Raw genomic sequence first — 16,544 nt, forward strand, 5'->3', positions numbered from 1 at the left:
TAGTTTCTTGAACACATCTTTGATACGGCCTAAAGTATCTAAACTGGATGAAGATGTCAACTGATAAAGAATCCAATGTCTTATATATACATACTCCCTAACCGGGCTCCTACTCGTATGGTCTGCGTAGCATCTAATAGAAACAACGATCTCATATCCAGAAACGCGCAATATTCGATGCGATGCCGAGGCGCAGGGAAAATGTGGAATGCATCCATTGCGGACGCTTCCATCCACAGTATTATGGCGCGGCATTAAAAGGCCATGCGAGGGTACATCAGAACCGTCGAGAGGCTGCTCAAAGACAACGTGACCTCTCGACAGAAACAGAAGATGATGTGGTATCAATTCCACACGTTGCAGACGTACTTCGTCGTGTCCGGCGTCTAAAGCAAGAGCAACTTACTACTGATAATGTGGCACAAAAGCTGCTAGACGTATGGGGTGATGACGACGCGAGAATGGCGTTGCTGCACCGTCTGATGACTCCTCGTCTTCCACCTGGGCAAGGAGCAAGATCGCTATTGGCGACTGCCAGAAACATAATCCTTACCTTAACTGGTCCTCTGATCCGAGCTGCGGTAATGATTCCCAGTTACTTCGAGCCTGGACCTTTGGAAGACCCTATATGGCCTGAGCAGGAGCCGTCCCACTACCCCATACATTCCTCCTTGGCAAGAACGTCAGTTGGATTGGCTCTCCTTCGAGATGATGCTCGCGCAGTTGAGATGCTAGTCACGCTTGAGATGAGCCCGAACGGTATGCTTTTATGTGGGTACAACATTTTGGCTGTGGCCGTCTTAACATCGGCGAGGGAGGTCATAGACTACCTCCTATCCCTCAAGGATGAGATTCAAGTTGACCAGCAGGCAAACGCCTACGGTGAGCAAGAGACGGCGATAACGCTGGCATGGAAGATTGGGAATATGGACGCGTTCAGGAAGCTCTTAACTCACAATGGGGGTGGAGTCCCAGGCCGAAGCCTTTTTTGCATCTGTGCTCATGAACAGCATGATGCGTTCAATGAGGTACTTCAACTGGGTTTGGATGGCCGAGAACTTCTTCGGGCCCAACATCCGATCAACCAGGAGACCCCTCTTCATGCCGCCGTATTAAACATGGATTATGCTGTCTTGGACGCAGTAATGCAATTGGCCGCGCGGGTTGGTAACAGTGAGGGTGACACGTATCCTCAATATCTGCACCTTCGAAATAGACAAGGCCAAACGCCTCTGATGTATGCGATCGAGCATCAGAAATACAGGAACATCGTAACCCTTCTCGACGACCAAGACATCAATCTTAACAAGCGAGCGTGGGGCGGCCAGACCGCGCTATGGTATGCTGCTCGCGCCGTGGATCTAGCGCTCGTCGATATACTCCTCATACTGCGGTGCGATGCGGGCAACCCTCTTCCTCTTCAGTTTCCGACCAAAGGTACTCCGCTCAATGCCTTGCTCTATGCATATGAGGACATTCTACAAGTATACACGCATGAACTACTGGAAGGTGTAAAGGGAGCACACAGGAGATTCAGTCAGGGGAAGAAGGACATTCTTGAGATTGCTCGGACGTTACTCCAGTACGGTTGTCAAGCAAATGTCGGGGATGATCGTTGGCGAATGCCTATGACCGAAAGACCAGAGGGATTTCCAGAGTGGGGGGCGTTGTTCACGTAGTACTTAGTTTCTTTGGTCACTTTTTTCCCCTTCTTGTCTGCTTACTTTACTTCTATATCTGTTTCGAAGATAGGGTCATCACTGAAGTCTGCTGGTGTTGGTGTGTGATATAGTTGGGCAGTAGTCGATTGTAAATATATAGATTCCATCAATGTTGAAACTACTGTTGAATTTCTTATACTTCTGCGCCACTATGAGCTACTCATAGTTTATTCTGATATCTGGTTTATCATTATATGATCTAAGTTTTAGTACTATCCATTTTACTGATACTGGTTTGCCCTACATAAGCTAGTGGTGCTGGACGACGACCCCCGTCCAAAAGTGGCCCACTTTGTATGGGAATTGAGTTCCCCCCAGAATGATTTTCGGACGCGGGAACGTTTGAATGCACGACAGCAACCCAAGCGGTGTCGGTAGTACTATGAGGAGTCGAATCGGACTGTGTTTTTATTATAATTAAAGTGTGTTCTAGTCTAGTGTCTTTTATTTTATGTTATTTTTCTTCCCCCCCCTCCTTTCTCTATCTCTTTCCAAATATTTTTATAAGATTCTAGGTCGTGTCGGTTAGCAGGGTCAACTGGTTAGTGGTCATTCCCGACCGTGGGATGTAAGATAGAGTAATACGAATACGGCACGGGTGATCCCATTCAGGGCGATTGCACAATGACGCCGAGGGCTATTTCTGTTCTCCAATAAAGGAAGGCCCCTTGGGTGGTGATAAGGCAAAGTGGGAGACAAATTGGTCAATCATTGGCTTCCAGCTGGTCAGCTGAACGCAGCGCGGCTGCCAAGCCTTTAGCTCGGTGCTGAATTTGGTCTCATTGTATTGTCACGGCTCGTATTGCTGACGGAAGAAGGATTTGTGATGAGCATTTTCTCTCGGTGGGCTTCATTTGAGATTCAAGTGTTGGGCACCGTTAGAGCTGTTATTTAGGGATAAATGAATCAATTGGTCTATTTCAGACTGAGGATATTTTCCTCCTGCGAAAAAGAGGACCAGTTGTTGAACGACGGGTGTTCGCAATGTTTTGATTAGGGCTAACCGACCGGCAGTCCCGACCGCATTGGGCCATCCCGTGTCTGCCACGCAAGTTGGAGGGGATGGGGCGGTCACGGGTCAAGGAGAGCGTTTTGAGTCTTTCTCACTCATCTTGCAACCGTCATCAACCGTCATCAACCATCACCACCATCGATCAACCCACACATCCCATCGCTATCATTATTCAAACTATCGCCGAAATGGACCTCATATCGTGTTGAATGAATTTAGGGGGTGTTGGCTTTGTTGAAACTCGAATTAATCACGATTTTATCACCTATCTCTTATCCCTATCTACCATACTCAGTCCCTTCCCATCACAACACTATGACAGCCACCCTTGAACGGAGTTTGTCTCGCACTTCGAGCATGTCTATACCCATCTCGAGCCCTAGATTATCTCTTTTACATGAAACGACACCGCCTAGCTTATCCGACCCTGCCCTATCTCACATCCACGACCGTTTAACCCTCCTTGACTCCCGTGTTCTAGAACTACGTTCGACTGTCCTCACCAAAGACGGCTATGTCGATCGACGGAACCGGGAAGATGAACATATTCGCCGGGAATTCGAAGCCCATCGCTCTATCTCGAACCGAATCGATCTTAATGTGGTCGCGCTGAGGACGGATGTGGACCAGCTGAAGTCGGGAGTGTTCCAACTGAAGTCGAGTATCGGCCAGACCGGCAATGAGACCGTCTTCTTGCGCAGTGATGTCGACCGTTTGTCGAAGAATATCGATCAGATTCAGTCCGATATCGAACAAGTTCAGACGGACGTGTGTGGATGCCGGGTGGAGATCAGCAAACTACACGCAACCATCAGTCAACTTCGTACCGATTTGATCACTCTTCAGCATGAAACATCACGGCATTTGAATTCTGTCTTCGACCGCTTTTCCTTGATCGAGTCCCGCATGAAGCATTCGGAACGCGTCCGCTTCAACTCCCTGGCCCACACCACTCATGCGCCAATCACCCCTGTCCCCGTTGTTGAGGATGATGGCACTCTGCAGTGGCCGGAATATTTCCCTCCTACTGTCTGGCGCTTCTGGTGCCTGAAGAAGCGCAGTCGGAGTAAGTCGCGCTACGGTGAATGTCCCTGCGGAAAGTCTAACATAATATAGTCAATCGGTTGGTTCAGTTGGCCGAATTCTACCAACTTGGAGGTTACCAATACTGGGGTCGAATGCATCAGACAGAGGCTATGTTTGTTAGCGATAGTGACTCTAGCGACTCCAGTGACTACCCGTCCAATTTAACTCGTGCTGAAGCAGTTCGCTTGTATCCTGAGGCCGCACACCAGGCACTGGCTGCCACATTGGGTTTAGTTTATTACAAAATTCGGAACGAAGTTGGAGAAGGGCCGAATACCCATATTCCACGTCCCCCGAAGCGGCAGCAAGAGGACCTGCCGTCGGTGTCATCGGGTTCGAAGCCGAAACCGGTGAAGATGGCACGCCGTCCCAACAACGTGTCGCCTACTGCTTTGCACAGACTGATCACTGGACCGTCGCTGGAGTCAAAATCAATGGCTTCGGACGAGTCTGATAAGCTTGGATGGAATGCCCACTCAGAAGTATCTGATGAGGCTATGAGTAAGCTGCGAAACATCGTTTCAGAGGAAGTCGGTACTCTGCTTCGAGCTTTGGAACGTGGACGCATCCGGTTGAAGCCTGGTCGCTCTGAGCGTGAGAAAATGTCTCCCATCGAATCTAAAGCCAGCATTCGTAATGGCCGGTACGGTGGCGACGGAGCACAGGACGATGATGCGCGGACCTTACCGAACACGGTTCCGACCGAGATCGTGTCCCCTTCAGATACAACGGACAAAACAGAGGAACATGACCCTGAACTCCCAGCGACCGAGTCCGATGCGACTAGTCCGTGATTCTATCACGATATCGTCAACACGATATACTGGTTGAATACAGAGGCTTGCATTAAAGGCTCTTGCCCGTTACGTGACTATACCATATAAGTACTCATGCAATAGTCACGTAATAGGCGCAAGAGCCTTTAATGCTCTATCCTCATTGGACTAGTCGTTTCGCGATCGACGGTTGTCCTTCACACATCTCGTTGCAGATGCATCGCTGGCACGACACGCAGAGAATGCTCCAACTGAACCTTTTGATATAGTTGTAGCACTCTCAGGGTGTGGTGCGCGACAGCAGCACTGCTTCTTGGTTGCACAACGATCGACATAGGGCACATCATGCCACTGTCGATGTGTAGCAACATTCCAAATACTGGGTATGTTACGGTGCGGCCAGCCCCTCGCATATAAATAGCGAGTTCTCCCGTGAGGCTCGCCGCACCATGGCATCGAACTGATAGACCCTTTTGACATCTTGGTGGCCTGCGACGTCCTGCTCAAGGCAAACACAATACTTTACGTAATGCTGACAGTTGAGTCTTGAGTCGGGGCTCATAACCTACGATTAGAGTTGATAGGCATGATACGGCGCCCTGGATGGATATGTATACAAGATACCCCTTTGGTTGGATTGTTTTTTGCAGATTATTCTATTTTGGTCTGGACCTAGCGTTATATACCTTGCATTTGGCGTTTCATATTACAGCTAGCTTTGGTTATCTGATACAATGACAATAGGAGCAGTGATATTAACAAGAAGACAGTCTCGATCCCACGAGTCGAGACGTTCTACGTATCTGGACCAAACCTCTCCGCTGGCCGCAGCCTCTACATCGTGCATCAACCGCTTAAGCGTGGGCCCACTCGTAAGCGTCATGTTATAAGTGTCATGTTAAACCCGTTGCCCACCGCTGAGACCAATTACTAAACGTTAACAATTGATAAATTAGATCAAGGTTAACCCAGTCCCATTTGAAACAATGATATCTTAAGAGCCAATTCCCGCAACCATCAACATCCTGCGGTCTAAACGGGCTCCAATAGATCTTTCTGCAGCACCTCCAACACTTTTCTCTCATCTAGATTTGAAATATCCACGGACCCGGGTGCCGGTTGGTCGCCATCCGTCTCGGAAGTTTCTCCCGACTCGATTTCACCTTGTGGCTGTGTGCGTAGATAATCTTTCTCGAGAAGGAACTTTGCGTTCTCTTGCTCCGAAGACAAGGCATCCGGTGAGTCTGATAGAATATAGATAGTCGGGAATTCTAGAACGGTGCGGCCACGTAGAGCGGAGGTGAGGGTGGCAGTGGGAGAGAGAGGGACAAGCACCGGCCGTTTCGTGCTCGTCCGCGGGCGATGGAGATAGAAGTAGAGGTCGCGGTGGGAGGTAATCTCATCCGTGGATGTCGTAGGCTGGTTTTCCGGGATTTCCGGTGCGATGTCCGGTTTTGTCTCGCTCTCAGGGTTGGGAAGCATAGTTTCCTGAGGCACAGTTTCTTGAGGCGTAGCTTCTGCGGGAGACGGAGTAGGGTCGTGTGTATCAGGAAGTTGTTCAGATGAATTGACGTCCACTTGTTCCGACTTGCTTTCCTGGCCTTTCTTCTTCTGTTCACGCTCCTCCTTAGACAATGGAAAAGACCGATTGTAGGCCTCCGCAAGAGTCGACGATTCCAAACAGAGTCTATTCCTCCTCTCCCCATCGGGAGCAATCCACTCGACCGTCCAGTTTAGGCACTTGTTCCTGCACCAGAGTTAGCAACCACTCCGTTCACTTCACTCCAAACCAAAACCCTAAGAAGGAAAAACATACTTAGGCAACCACTTCGACGCATTGGCCTTATTCCGACTCATCCCCCTCGGCGCCCGAAGAACAGTAACACCAGCTTCCTCCGCGCCCCTAAGAAACCCATACTCCCCCTTCACAAACCCCCCAGAACCACCCTCAACCCTCCTCCTCTTCCTCCCCGTTTCATTACCACCACCACTCTCCTCATCCCCATCCAGCCCCACAACCGCTAGATCCACCCCTCGCCCAGAAGTCCCAGGCTGTACAGAGATCCCCCTATTCTCGGCATCACGCTCCGCGCGCTCCAGAGTACGCTCGATACCTGTGATGAAATTAAAGTCTCGGTCGAAGGCGGATTCGGTCGCTAGTTCGTTTTTCTTCATGTAGGCGGCTGGATCGCGGACGCCGCTGCATTGGGACCAGAGTTTGTGGCGGCGCGAACAGGGAAGGGAGCAGGTGCGGGTTGAACAGCGGGGACAGCGGTATTTTGGGGGTTGGATATGGCTGTTTTTGGTTTATTTGTTAGTAGGTGGTTTGGTGGTATGGGGGTTTGGTGATGGTGGAACGGACCATATTGTGCAGAGATCTGAGAGGAGGGGGGTTTCGGAGGACATTTCTATTATATATCCTTATTCAGAATAATGGGGGATTGGATAGGTAGTATTATAAATATACAGAGGGTAAAGTATTAAGTATGGATACGGCGACAGGTCTTGTTATGATATAATATGAGAGATGAGTAGTGGAGCGGAGGAAAAAAAGTCTGGATAAATTTAGCTTATCGATAAGGAGGTCTATGGATGCCTTAATTCTCTATAATTCATGCCTGAGGCATAAGCTTCTTGCCTGGATCAGATGTCCGTTTTCAGACACCAAGGAGGTCATGTGCGCTGATTGATAAGAAGAGAACTTTGACTTTGTTAGGTAATGGATCACGTCTTTCCAGATCAGATCAACTATCAAAGATCACCGAACCCACCCACGCCCAGTGTAATAAGAGGAAAGTTGAATGAGAGACCCCGTCTAACTAGAATCAAACTAGGTATATAATCCCCCACTCCTCCAGTGACTCACGCATTAGTAACGCCTTGTTCCTGATTCCATCTCCGCTATCGGATCGGTATCCACCTGACAAATCAGGCACCCAAAGCCGCCACCAATCTTTCATCCCACCAAAGATCTTAATAATTGATAAGGGAAGGCGATCCAGTGCAACTTTCTTTTCTTCAAACCAAACCAACTCATACCTTCTATTCCGCATATACCACACAGAACCAAGGATACCGATCAGGGAAAAACAAACAAGGAGTTGAACCAATATAATTATCCCAAAATGTCTATCACAATCGACACCTCCGTCGACATCGACCTCCCCACCCCACCTCAGTCAAACGGCAGTCAAAAGCGCAACCTCCTCCTCGCCCCTCCCTCTGTCGCTGCCCACGAAGAGAAACTCCATCATGTTTTCTCGACCTTCGATCGCTCCTCGACCGATCTTCAGATGCTCGATCGCCTCTCCGCAGGCTTCGTCTCCCTTCCTCCCAATACATATGATCTCGTGCTGGTGTTGACGGACGCGCAGTCGGATGAGGCTGTGCGATTGTTGACTCGGGATGTTTATACCGCTTTGGTACCGGCGATGAAGGCGGGCGCTAGATTGCAGCTGCAGCAGGGAAGTTTGGGGGCTAGTGAGGGGTTGGAGGCTATTTTGGCGGGGCTGGTGGAGAAGGATGGTGGGTTTGAGAAGCCAGCGCAGGAGGCTGCTGTGCCGTTGAAGTTGGGCGGCAGGAAGAAGAAGGACAAGATCAATGGGGTGCAGAATGGAGTGGCTACGAATGGAGCCAGCACCAACGGCGTGGGAATGTTTGATCCGACTCAGAACAATGACGACGAGTTGATTGATGAGGATGCGTTGCTTTCGGACGATGATTTGAAGAGACCTCTTCCACGACGTGAGTTTCCCTTTATATATTCGATTACCTTGTTAAACGTCATATTGACTCTAATTTCTCCAGCCCAAAACTGCGTCCCAGAGACCGCCAAGAAGCGCCGACGTCCCTGCAAGGACTGCACCTGCGGTCTAGCAAATCAACTCGAGGAGGAAGACCGTGCACGTGAGGCAAAGGCCGCCCAAGATCTCAACATTCTGAAGCTAAACACAGACGATCTGAACGACGAGCTGGACTTCACCGTGCAGGGCAAGACGAGCTCGTGCAACAGCTGCTCGCTCGGCGATGCGTTCCGTTGCTCCAGCTGTCCGTACATTGGACTGCCGCCATTCAAGCCCGGCGAGGAGGTCAAGATTATGAATGATATGGTTCAGCTGTGAGGGTGTTTCTTTTCCGGGTCTGGTTTTCGGGTCTTACTTAATATCCCCTAAAAGGTGTTTTGTGGCGATAGATTTTCGGTAAGGTATTGTTATGAATGGCATGATTTGTTTTTCTCAAGGATGTATGAAAGAAAGCTATTTCAAACTGAAACTTTTTTGTTGTCGTTTTATACTCAGTAGTTATCTACGCATTTAAAAGATCCACTTTGAAGTCAGGATGTAAAACAAGCCAATCTAATTCATTATCTCTCCTTTGTATCCATAAATCAGATACCAGATTGATCAAGTCTCTTCCATACTTATCCTATAATATTAATTCCATATACTCAGGAACAATACTACCTCAGTCGGTCACTTCATACATCAAATAAACAGTTAAGACACCGTTATCCCGCCGTCTCGGTGATTGAAGCCCTAACAACATCCAAAACAAGTAAATCATGGACCCCTCTCCAAGAACAACAAACACCGAAGCAAGCATTGTATATTAATCACAAAATCTATTATAATATTATCTTTTTATAAATCCTAAAATCAATCCTCTTCACTGATACGGTCCAGTTATATGCCAGCAAAACCGATGAGATCACCGCAGCGACTGATGAGAAAATCACAAACAACTAACTAACCTCCGCATCGATTTCTAAGCATCGGCATGAACCAAACGCCGAGGGAAATCACGACAGTTGTGTAGTATAAGTAGATACCAATTCCCATATCTTATTCAAACCAATTTCACAATTTGATTCTGAACAATAACAACAATAACAGTACAAACTTAAGGAATACAGAAGAGAAACAATGGCCAGCAAACCCTTCGCTATCATCGCCGGCGTCGGTCCAGGAACTGTATGTCCCCATCTAATCAATCCCCTCGGATCATATCGTCAATGGAGGGAGTTCCATAACCCCACATCGTCCCCACAACCAATCTATCAATCTTCCTAACCAACTCACCCAATATAATCAATGAGGATGAAACAAACAATCTAACAAAAGAAAAACAAAAAGGGCGCCTCAATCGCCCGCAAATTCGCCCAAACCTACTCCGTCGTTCTACTCGCCCGTAACCCAGCAAACTTCACGCCCGTCGTCGATGAAATCAACGCAAACGGTGGCCAAGCAACGGGCATTAGTGCCGATCTATCAGATACAAATAGCGTCAAATCCGCGTTTGAGAAAATCACCCAGCAATATGGGGGATCGACGCTAGCAGCAGCAGTATTTAACTCCGGGGGTGGATTCGTCCGCAAGCCGTTCCTGGAGTTGACGGAGGAGGAATACGTTTCGGGGTTTGAGGGTCAGGGGTTCGTTTCTCCATCCCATTGTAGTCCTTCTATTCCTTCTACCTAGTCCCTAGTGAACCATTTAGTCCTGGATATGATATGAGAGGCTAACAAAAAGAAACAGAAAGGGAGGCTTCAACTTCGCCCAACGCACCCTCCCCCTCCTTCAAAAGGCAACTGGTCTCCAGCACCCACCTACCCTCATCTTCACCGGCGCAACAGCTAGTCTGAAAGGCTCAGCGTTGTTCTCGGCCTTCGCATCGGGGAAGTTTGCCCTCCGTGCGTTGGCACAGAGTCTGGCTCGCGAGTTCGGACCCAAGGGAGTTCATGTCTCGCATGTTATTATTGATGGCGTGATTGATATTCCTAGAACCAAGGCGTGGACTTTTGAGCATGAGGATGCGAAGTTGGATCCTGGGGCGGTGAGTTGTTTTCCTTGTCTCTCCTTGTTTTATTTAACTTTTGTTTCTTTCGTTAAGGGTTGGGTTTTGTATGGGTGAAGGAGAGGCTGATTCTGTTTTTAGATTGCCGATTCGTATTGGCATTTGCATACGCAGCCCAGGACGACATGGGGCTTTGAGTTGGATTTGAGACCTTATGTTGAGAAGTGGTAGTTTGGTTTATTGGGAATGGGATGACCGTGACGTCTTTGTCAGGCTGGGTTGTTCTGCATCGAGAAAGGCTGGGCAAGGAGTGGAAGTAAACACCATGGTACTACGCGGTTCTTTTTAGACTGTTTGACGAAATTGGAAGATACTATTGATAGTTTATGGATTGGGAGTTGCGAATCCGAAGCCCTATCTGGAATAACAGTCTTAATGTGATTGGTCGTTTCTCTGTGTATATTCTGCCCTGGAATCGTAGAAGACGCCATCTGAGTCATGGGATAATGGTAGCTGTAGATTGTTCGAGTCGAAGTGCATATTCGTGAGTTGGCTCAACTCTAGGTCCATGTCGAGGGTAGCATCGATATCTTTTGTATCTATCATGTTCGCATTCATGCCGAGATCATCACCAACCGAGACGTCGGATACAGAAGTACATGTCTGTCTGGGCAGTAGCGAGTAATCGATGGGTTGATCACTGGATGTAGGAGTAAACCCATTACTACTGAACTCCAGCGGGGAATTGAACGACAAGGGAATGGTATCCATAATAGTAGGGTCCACAGGGAGCATCCAGGACGGATCTTGTGAGTCAGAAGATAGCAATGACCCATCAGTAGACCCAACCAGGTCGATACTGGATTGGGTATTCTCTGGATGCTGAGACACCAGACCAAGTCTCCACACATTCAACCATGAGCCATCCCGCTTCATCATATCGTCATCTTCAAACCAGGACCGAATCCTACGGAAGACTGTCGTCAACTTGGTAGCAGGCCATAGTGGTCCCCACCCTGCGAACAATTGTATGATGCAATCTAAATGATTGGAAACTTGAAGTCGGTTTATTTGTAGTTGAGCATCTTCGTTAGGCGACGTGATGGCCGCAAAGTGAAGCTTGACTAGGATGAGCGCGGTGTAAATCATCCGGATCAGATGCATTGCTGGTAGAACTCGAATCGCAGACATATCTAAGGAGGTAAAAACTCGGAATATGTGATCGATTGTCTCGACGCATTCGCTGAATGTGTCTGCTGGGATGGTGATGGTGGGTGGTGTCTGATCTTCTGATGATGTTTCGGCGTCGGAGGTGGCGTTTTCAGACGCAGCACAAAAGGAAACTTCGTTTAGATACAAGGACGAGAAATGATAGGAGAGTTGTAGTGCACCTGTGTAGTAAAGGTTCGTTATTTCTCAGATCTATGTATCTATGGAAGAAGGGAAGAGTGCTTACCATCGAAATCGCCTCCACGTATGTTGTTTTTCCAGTCCCAGAGTTGTCGCTTAGCCAAACGATGTGATGCTTGGATATGCTTGGCCCGTGACGACAGAGAATCAGAAGCGCTTTTACGTGACAGTTGCATTGTAGCTTCTTCGGTTATACGCTGTAGGCGTATGTGCTGACACAGAATCCTGTCAGATGGGAAAGCATCCGGAGAGGTTTCCAGAACTTCTACACATTCACCCATACAGTGGGTCCACCTCATGACGTTTGGCGCCCGTAGAGACATAGAAGTACTAATATGTATTAGCAATAGCATGGATTGACGTCGACTCTGTTCACCCACTTCGAGCAAATGTAATGACATCCCAACCAGACTCTCCGAGCCCCAAGAAGCTCTGCCTGGGCATTCTGGTGTCGGTCGGCCTGCCCCTGCCGGGGCAACGCTGAGGATTCCCTGTTCGTGTTACTCAATCTCTCACCTAGTCCCATGATTAAAGCCATGTTGGCAGCGGTATGTCCAATCTGATAAATATCCATCTGCTCTCCCGGCTCTAAAGGCTCAATTGACCGATACCAAGTGGCGGAAACGATCAACGCTTGCAGTAAGCCGAGGGTGTATTGGTCGCTGCGCAGCATACAATGCACGTATGTCTGCACGATCAGCTTCCGGAGTCTTCTTTGAATCTCCAACTCACAGAACCCAGACGATGCTACGTCGAGAATTGCTAAGAGAAGAATGGGGTTATCCTTTCGTACATCGGCCGCCGTTGTGCCTGGTGGGAAGACGACGGCTGGAAAGGTGGGAGCCATGTTGGTGATATAACGGTTGAAGATGATCTCGGTCATGGCATGATCAAGATACGGGGTGATACTTTTGGCCAGGACCGACTGTATGCTGGTTTTAAGATCCACAGCTCCGGAGCTCACTGCCTTGCGGGATCGAGGGGTGAGTAATGAACTCAGCGTAGGATGACAAGTATGAGATAGACTAACCACTGGAGGGTATTGGTAGGGCAGTCCCCACAGATGGACCCCAGCCAGGTTGTCCAGGAGCGTACGACATAGGAGCCAAATCAGTAGGCCACTGTGGAAAGGAGTCCGTGCGAGGGCGAGTTCGGTTATCAGTGGCCTCTTGTTTTACAGCAGATAAGATCATCTTATCGATCCTAGACTGTATCTTGAGAATGCGACTGTTCAATTGTTGATGGTTCTTCTGCGGTTTCTCCGCGGGAAAACATGGTTTGCATGCCTTTTGGCATCTCAAGCACGGCATACCAGGGATCGGCTGGTTGCATTTCACTTTGGAAACATGGCAGGCGTGACATGCTCGCTGGGTATTACTGTTGGTTGATTGTTAGTATTATAGATAGCTATGCCAACTATCATATATGTTCGAACTCACGGATTTTGGTCTGGAGCCAGTCCATGTTGTGATTGCTCAGCAGTTGCTTTCGAATCCCATGTTTCCATGTCGCCAGACGAGTGGAACCTCATATGAGGGGTAGAAGGAAACAAGCTGCTCCCCCGGAGAATTGATGGCAGTCCAATTAAGAGTGAAATGACCCCTGGAGAAATTACCAGGGTGTAGTAATTCAAAGCGAGTGGCTCTTCTAGTCGTCCGGCCAAGAACAGCACGAGCCAGAATTTCAAGGCTGGAGCGATCGGTGAACTTTTGGACCCCAATTATAGGTGCATGTTGGGCCAAGACTTGGACGGCAAGGATCGTATTTGGATCTAATAGTCGGACGTACATCTTTTTCAGATTTCATTCAAGACAAAAAGTATCGCAAAACACTCTCCACGAACAGCTACCAGGTTTTTGGTGCTTGTCGTGTTGTTCTCGCAGCATAGTCCAGGTAAAGCACTCCACATACCGTGTGTGTGCTGAGATTGCCCCCCGTATGATCCTAGCATACGTTTAACCATACTAATTAGTGGAGATTTAGCGATACTGGAGGTGTAGTGTGTGGTAAAGAGCATTTATCTCACCTGTATTTACTCCCTTCTTGCATGTTGTCCGGCCTTGACACATTTTCCTTATTGCACAATACTCGAGCAGCGGAATCACACCATGTCCCTCACATATCAGTGCGTATTGCAGCGAAATGACTCTTACGATAGAAGAGACTAACCCAGCTGAGTGATGTGCAGAGAAGCATGGAATCTGTTTCAATATGAGGATTCGCCCCAATCACTCAATACGAGTTCGAATGCGCAAAGCCCCCGACTTGCAGGCAATCATACTTCTCCAGCAGATCCCACCGTAGCCACAAATCACGAAGCTGAGAGTTCCAATAGTGAACTGGTCACCGAGCTCCGACGTCTGCGTGAAGATCTTCAGCGTCTCCAATTTACAGGGTATCGATATCCCCACCCGAGCCATCGGTAACTAGCCCATTAAAGATAGAGTTAACTGACTTCGCTGGACCGATTATAGATCACAGGAAGATGCTCCAGATGTCGTCCCTTCAATGAGTAATCGATCAGGTTCCGAATCAGCGGCATCGCAGACGACCATCGCCGTTCGCACGAATCAAGCATCTCAAAAGTCAGATACTCTTCGTTGCTGGGAGTCCTGCTGTAATGGTCGTGTCTTTTCCAACAGAAGTAACTTAATTCGCCACCAGCGAGAACGACGTGGTGAATCGGCGAAGCTGCGATGTTCTTTTTGTGATGCGGTTTTCTCACGTCGAGCTGCGAGAGACACTCATGAGGCTGCTAGACGATGTCGTCGGTTGTGATTTGAAGCGGATGTTTTTCAAAAAATTAGAATTAGAGGGAATGCATGTAAAAATCAAATCTCATGCCATATTCTTCGTTGTGTTTCGTTGACAGAACCCAAGAATGGAGGAAAGATTCCGTCCATCCGCCCGCAAAAAATTCAAGTCGGTCGGAATATAGAAGTGACGCAGTGAGTTAATATAGCTCTTTGGGATAAGTAAGATAATCGAAGTGAAGATCGTTGAACCAAAATTATAATTGACGGATTATGTTGGATGAATGATGGATCGTGTGTTGGGAGGATCGAGGGATTGTTATGATCCCTCATCGGCGAAGGATCACCGACAGGCTGAGGATCAAAAAGGCGAGCCCTATCAGCACATCTACCATGAGATAATATCACACTTGCGATTAAATCACCATAATACAAATACATTGACTCGATTCTACTATATCAGCTACTTCCTTCTTGATATCCTTTATCGATTTAATTCTCTCTCGCCCGTTCCACCTCTACCAACGATGGTCTCGCTCAAGATAGTCCAGGCATCCAACGCCAGTCTCCGGACAATCCCCAACCTCACAGCCCTATTTGTCGGAGGCACAAGTGGAATGGGCCAGAGCACACTCCGTCAATTTGCCAAACACACAGACAGTCCAACAGCATACATAATCGGCCGGAGTAAATCACGAGCAAAGCCCTTCCTCTCCGAACTCCAACAACTAAACCCAAAAGGCCGCTTCAACTTCATCGAAACCGACGTATCACTCATCCGCAGTGTAGATGCAGCCTGCAAAGAGATTCTCCAACGAGAAAAACACCTTAACTTCCTCTTCATGACACCAGGGGGAATCTCCCTCGGAGGCCGAAACGAGACCACCGAGGGAATCGACTATCTTTTCGCCCTTCGCTATTATGCACGCATGCGTTTCGTCCAGAACCTCCTTCCATTGCTTGAATCAGCAGGTCCAAGTCGAGTAGTGAGTGTCTATGGTGGCGGGTTCGAATTTAGTATCAACGCCGACGATCTAGATCTCAAGCATAACTTCTCCTTGCTCAATGCCTACAAACATTCCATCACCATGACCTCCCTGAGTATGGAATACTTAGCTAAGACTCACCCAGCCGTTAGCTTTGTCCACGTCTACCCCGGTCTAGTAGGTACAAACATCTACACAAACAGTTTCCCAGCACCTATCTCGACGTTCTACAATTATGGAATATGGCCTCTGATGTGGCCGTTCTCCGTCGGTCTCCAGGAAAGTGGAGAACGGCATCTGTTTCATCTAAGCTCTGCACGGTACCCGGCCAAGAAAGATATCCTGGCCCAGGGTGTCCCCGTCGAGTTAGGAGAGGTTGCGAAGGGTACGACTGGGAAGACGGGGAGTGGAGCGTATCTCTTGAATTGGAACGGGGAGGTTCGACCGAGCCGAAACGTCATGGAGGAGTATCGGGAGCAGCAGGTGCCGGAGTTAGTATGGAGGCATACCGAGGATCTGTTGGATCGGGCTGTTCGTCGGTGATCTGACCGTTTTCTTTCCGTTTATATCTCGGAGTGATGTCTTTAACCTGGATCGAGAAATGTATGATCGGCGGGATACGTTGAGTAAAGATTGGATGCGGAGTCCGTATTCTATTCAAACAAGGAATGATGGGCGCCTATCTAGAATTATGCATAATAGCAGTATAAAGCCAAGAATCACGGACCTGCAGCCATGCATACAACCCAGAACTTGATACGCACCACTCACTCTCTCCCAAACAAAATCAATATCAAACCTGTAAACAAGCTTTAGATAACGATACTGATAAATGAAGGACCAAGAAAATGACATCACTTTCTAGCTTATGAATCGCCAAGTGCCAAACTAACCCCAGAGCAGCAATCCAACCCTCCGTACCGAAAAAGGAAATCAAGCCCTAAGGTCCTCAGAGATCACTGTATCGGCCTAGATACACCGAGACTACATCCAACTTGGCCCCCGAATAG

At 48.4% G+C, this 16,544-nt stretch overlaps 8 protein-coding genes across 8 annotated transcripts; 6 read left to right on the forward strand and 2 right to left on the reverse strand.

The window, feature by feature from the left end:
• Positions 1-182: 182 nt before the first annotated feature.
• BDV38DRAFT_291067 (ankyrin repeat-containing domain protein) lies at positions 183-1,679 on the forward strand (the record flags this gene model as incomplete). Its single annotated transcript, XM_032061652.1, has 1 exon — positions 183-1,679. One exon carries the CDS (start codon positions 183-185, stop codon positions 1,677-1,679), a length of 1,497 nt encoding a protein of 498 aa, XP_031915849.1.
• A 1,369-nt stretch (positions 1,680-3,048) lies between these two features.
• On the forward strand, positions 3,049-4,613 carry BDV38DRAFT_280704 (uncharacterized protein; the record flags this gene model as incomplete). The annotated part of the gene is made up of 2 exons (XM_032059374.1): positions 3,049-3,799; positions 3,850-4,613. The coding sequence occupies 2 exons, from the start codon at positions 3,049-3,051 to the stop codon at positions 4,611-4,613; spliced, it is 1,515 nt and encodes a 504-aa protein (XP_031915850.1).
• Positions 4,614-5,627: 1,014 nt separating this feature from the next.
• BDV38DRAFT_269575 (zinc finger HIT domain-containing protein) lies at positions 5,628-7,001 on the reverse strand (the record flags this gene model as incomplete). Its single annotated transcript, XM_032056985.1, has 3 exons — positions 5,628-6,342; positions 6,412-6,891; positions 6,958-7,001. The coding sequence occupies 3 exons, from the start codon at positions 6,999-7,001 to the stop codon at positions 5,628-5,630; spliced, it is 1,239 nt and encodes a 412-aa protein (XP_031915851.1).
• A 300-nt stretch (positions 7,002-7,301) lies between these two features.
• BDV38DRAFT_241199 (Fe-S cluster assembly protein dre2) lies at positions 7,302-8,939 on the forward strand. Its single transcript, XM_032054004.1, has 2 exons — positions 7,302-8,339; positions 8,403-8,939. The coding sequence occupies exons 1-2, from the start codon at positions 7,721-7,723 to the stop codon at positions 8,714-8,716; spliced, it is 933 nt and encodes a 310-aa protein (XP_031915852.1). The 5' UTR covers positions 7,302-7,720; the 3' UTR covers positions 8,717-8,939.
• Positions 8,940-9,517: 578 nt separating this feature from the next.
• BDV38DRAFT_269577 (oxidoreductase, short chain dehydrogenase/reductase family) lies at positions 9,518-10,616 on the forward strand (the record flags this gene model as incomplete). The annotated part of the gene is made up of 4 exons (XM_032056986.1): positions 9,518-9,565; positions 9,728-10,023; positions 10,127-10,424; positions 10,527-10,616. 4 exons carry the CDS (start codon positions 9,518-9,520, stop codon positions 10,614-10,616), a joined length of 732 nt encoding a protein of 243 aa, XP_031915853.1.
• A 201-nt stretch (positions 10,617-10,817) lies between these two features.
• On the reverse strand, positions 10,818-13,302 carry BDV38DRAFT_280708 (Zn(II)2Cys6 transcription factor domain-containing protein; the record flags this gene model as incomplete). Its single annotated transcript, XM_032059375.1, has 5 exons — positions 10,818-11,776; positions 11,842-12,125; positions 12,176-12,758; positions 12,826-13,172; positions 13,235-13,302. The coding sequence occupies 5 exons, from the start codon at positions 13,300-13,302 to the stop codon at positions 10,818-10,820; spliced, it is 2,241 nt and encodes a 746-aa protein (XP_031915854.1).
• A 601-nt stretch (positions 13,303-13,903) lies between these two features.
• Positions 13,904-14,573, forward strand: BDV38DRAFT_280709 (uncharacterized protein; the record flags this gene model as incomplete). The annotated part of the gene is made up of 3 exons (XM_032059376.1): positions 13,904-13,920; positions 13,984-14,190; positions 14,270-14,573. The coding sequence occupies 3 exons, from the start codon at positions 13,904-13,906 to the stop codon at positions 14,571-14,573; spliced, it is 528 nt and encodes a 175-aa protein (XP_031915855.1).
• Positions 14,574-14,992: 419 nt separating this feature from the next.
• BDV38DRAFT_241206 (uncharacterized protein) lies at positions 14,993-16,134 on the forward strand. The gene has a single exon (XM_032054005.1). The coding sequence runs from the start codon at positions 15,076-15,078 to the stop codon at positions 16,075-16,077; it is 1,002 nt and encodes a 333-aa protein (XP_031915856.1). The 5' UTR covers positions 14,993-15,075; the 3' UTR covers positions 16,078-16,134.
• Positions 16,135-16,544: the final 410 nt, after the last annotated feature.

Source organism: Aspergillus pseudotamarii (genome assembly GCF_009193445.1).
Source record: "Aspergillus pseudotamarii strain CBS 117625 unplaced genomic scaffold BDV38scaffold_14, whole genome shotgun sequence".
Taxonomy (NCBI): domain Eukaryota; kingdom Fungi; phylum Ascomycota; class Eurotiomycetes; order Eurotiales; family Aspergillaceae; genus Aspergillus; species Aspergillus pseudotamarii.

Excerpts from the sequence above, each read along its gene's own strand:
- BDV38DRAFT_241206 (XM_032054005.1), top strand. The coding sequence starts at position 15,076 with ATGGTCTCGCTCAAGATAGTCCAGGCATCCAACGCCAGTCTCCGGACA.
- BDV38DRAFT_241199 (XM_032054004.1), top strand. The coding sequence starts at position 7,721 with ATGTCTATCACAATCGACACCTCCGTCGACATCGACCTCCCCACCCCA. Across the intron at positions 8,340-8,402 it reads GAAGAGACCTCTTCCACGAC|CCCAAAACTGCGTCCCAGAG; the intron begins GTGAGTTTCCCT and ends TAATTTCTCCAG.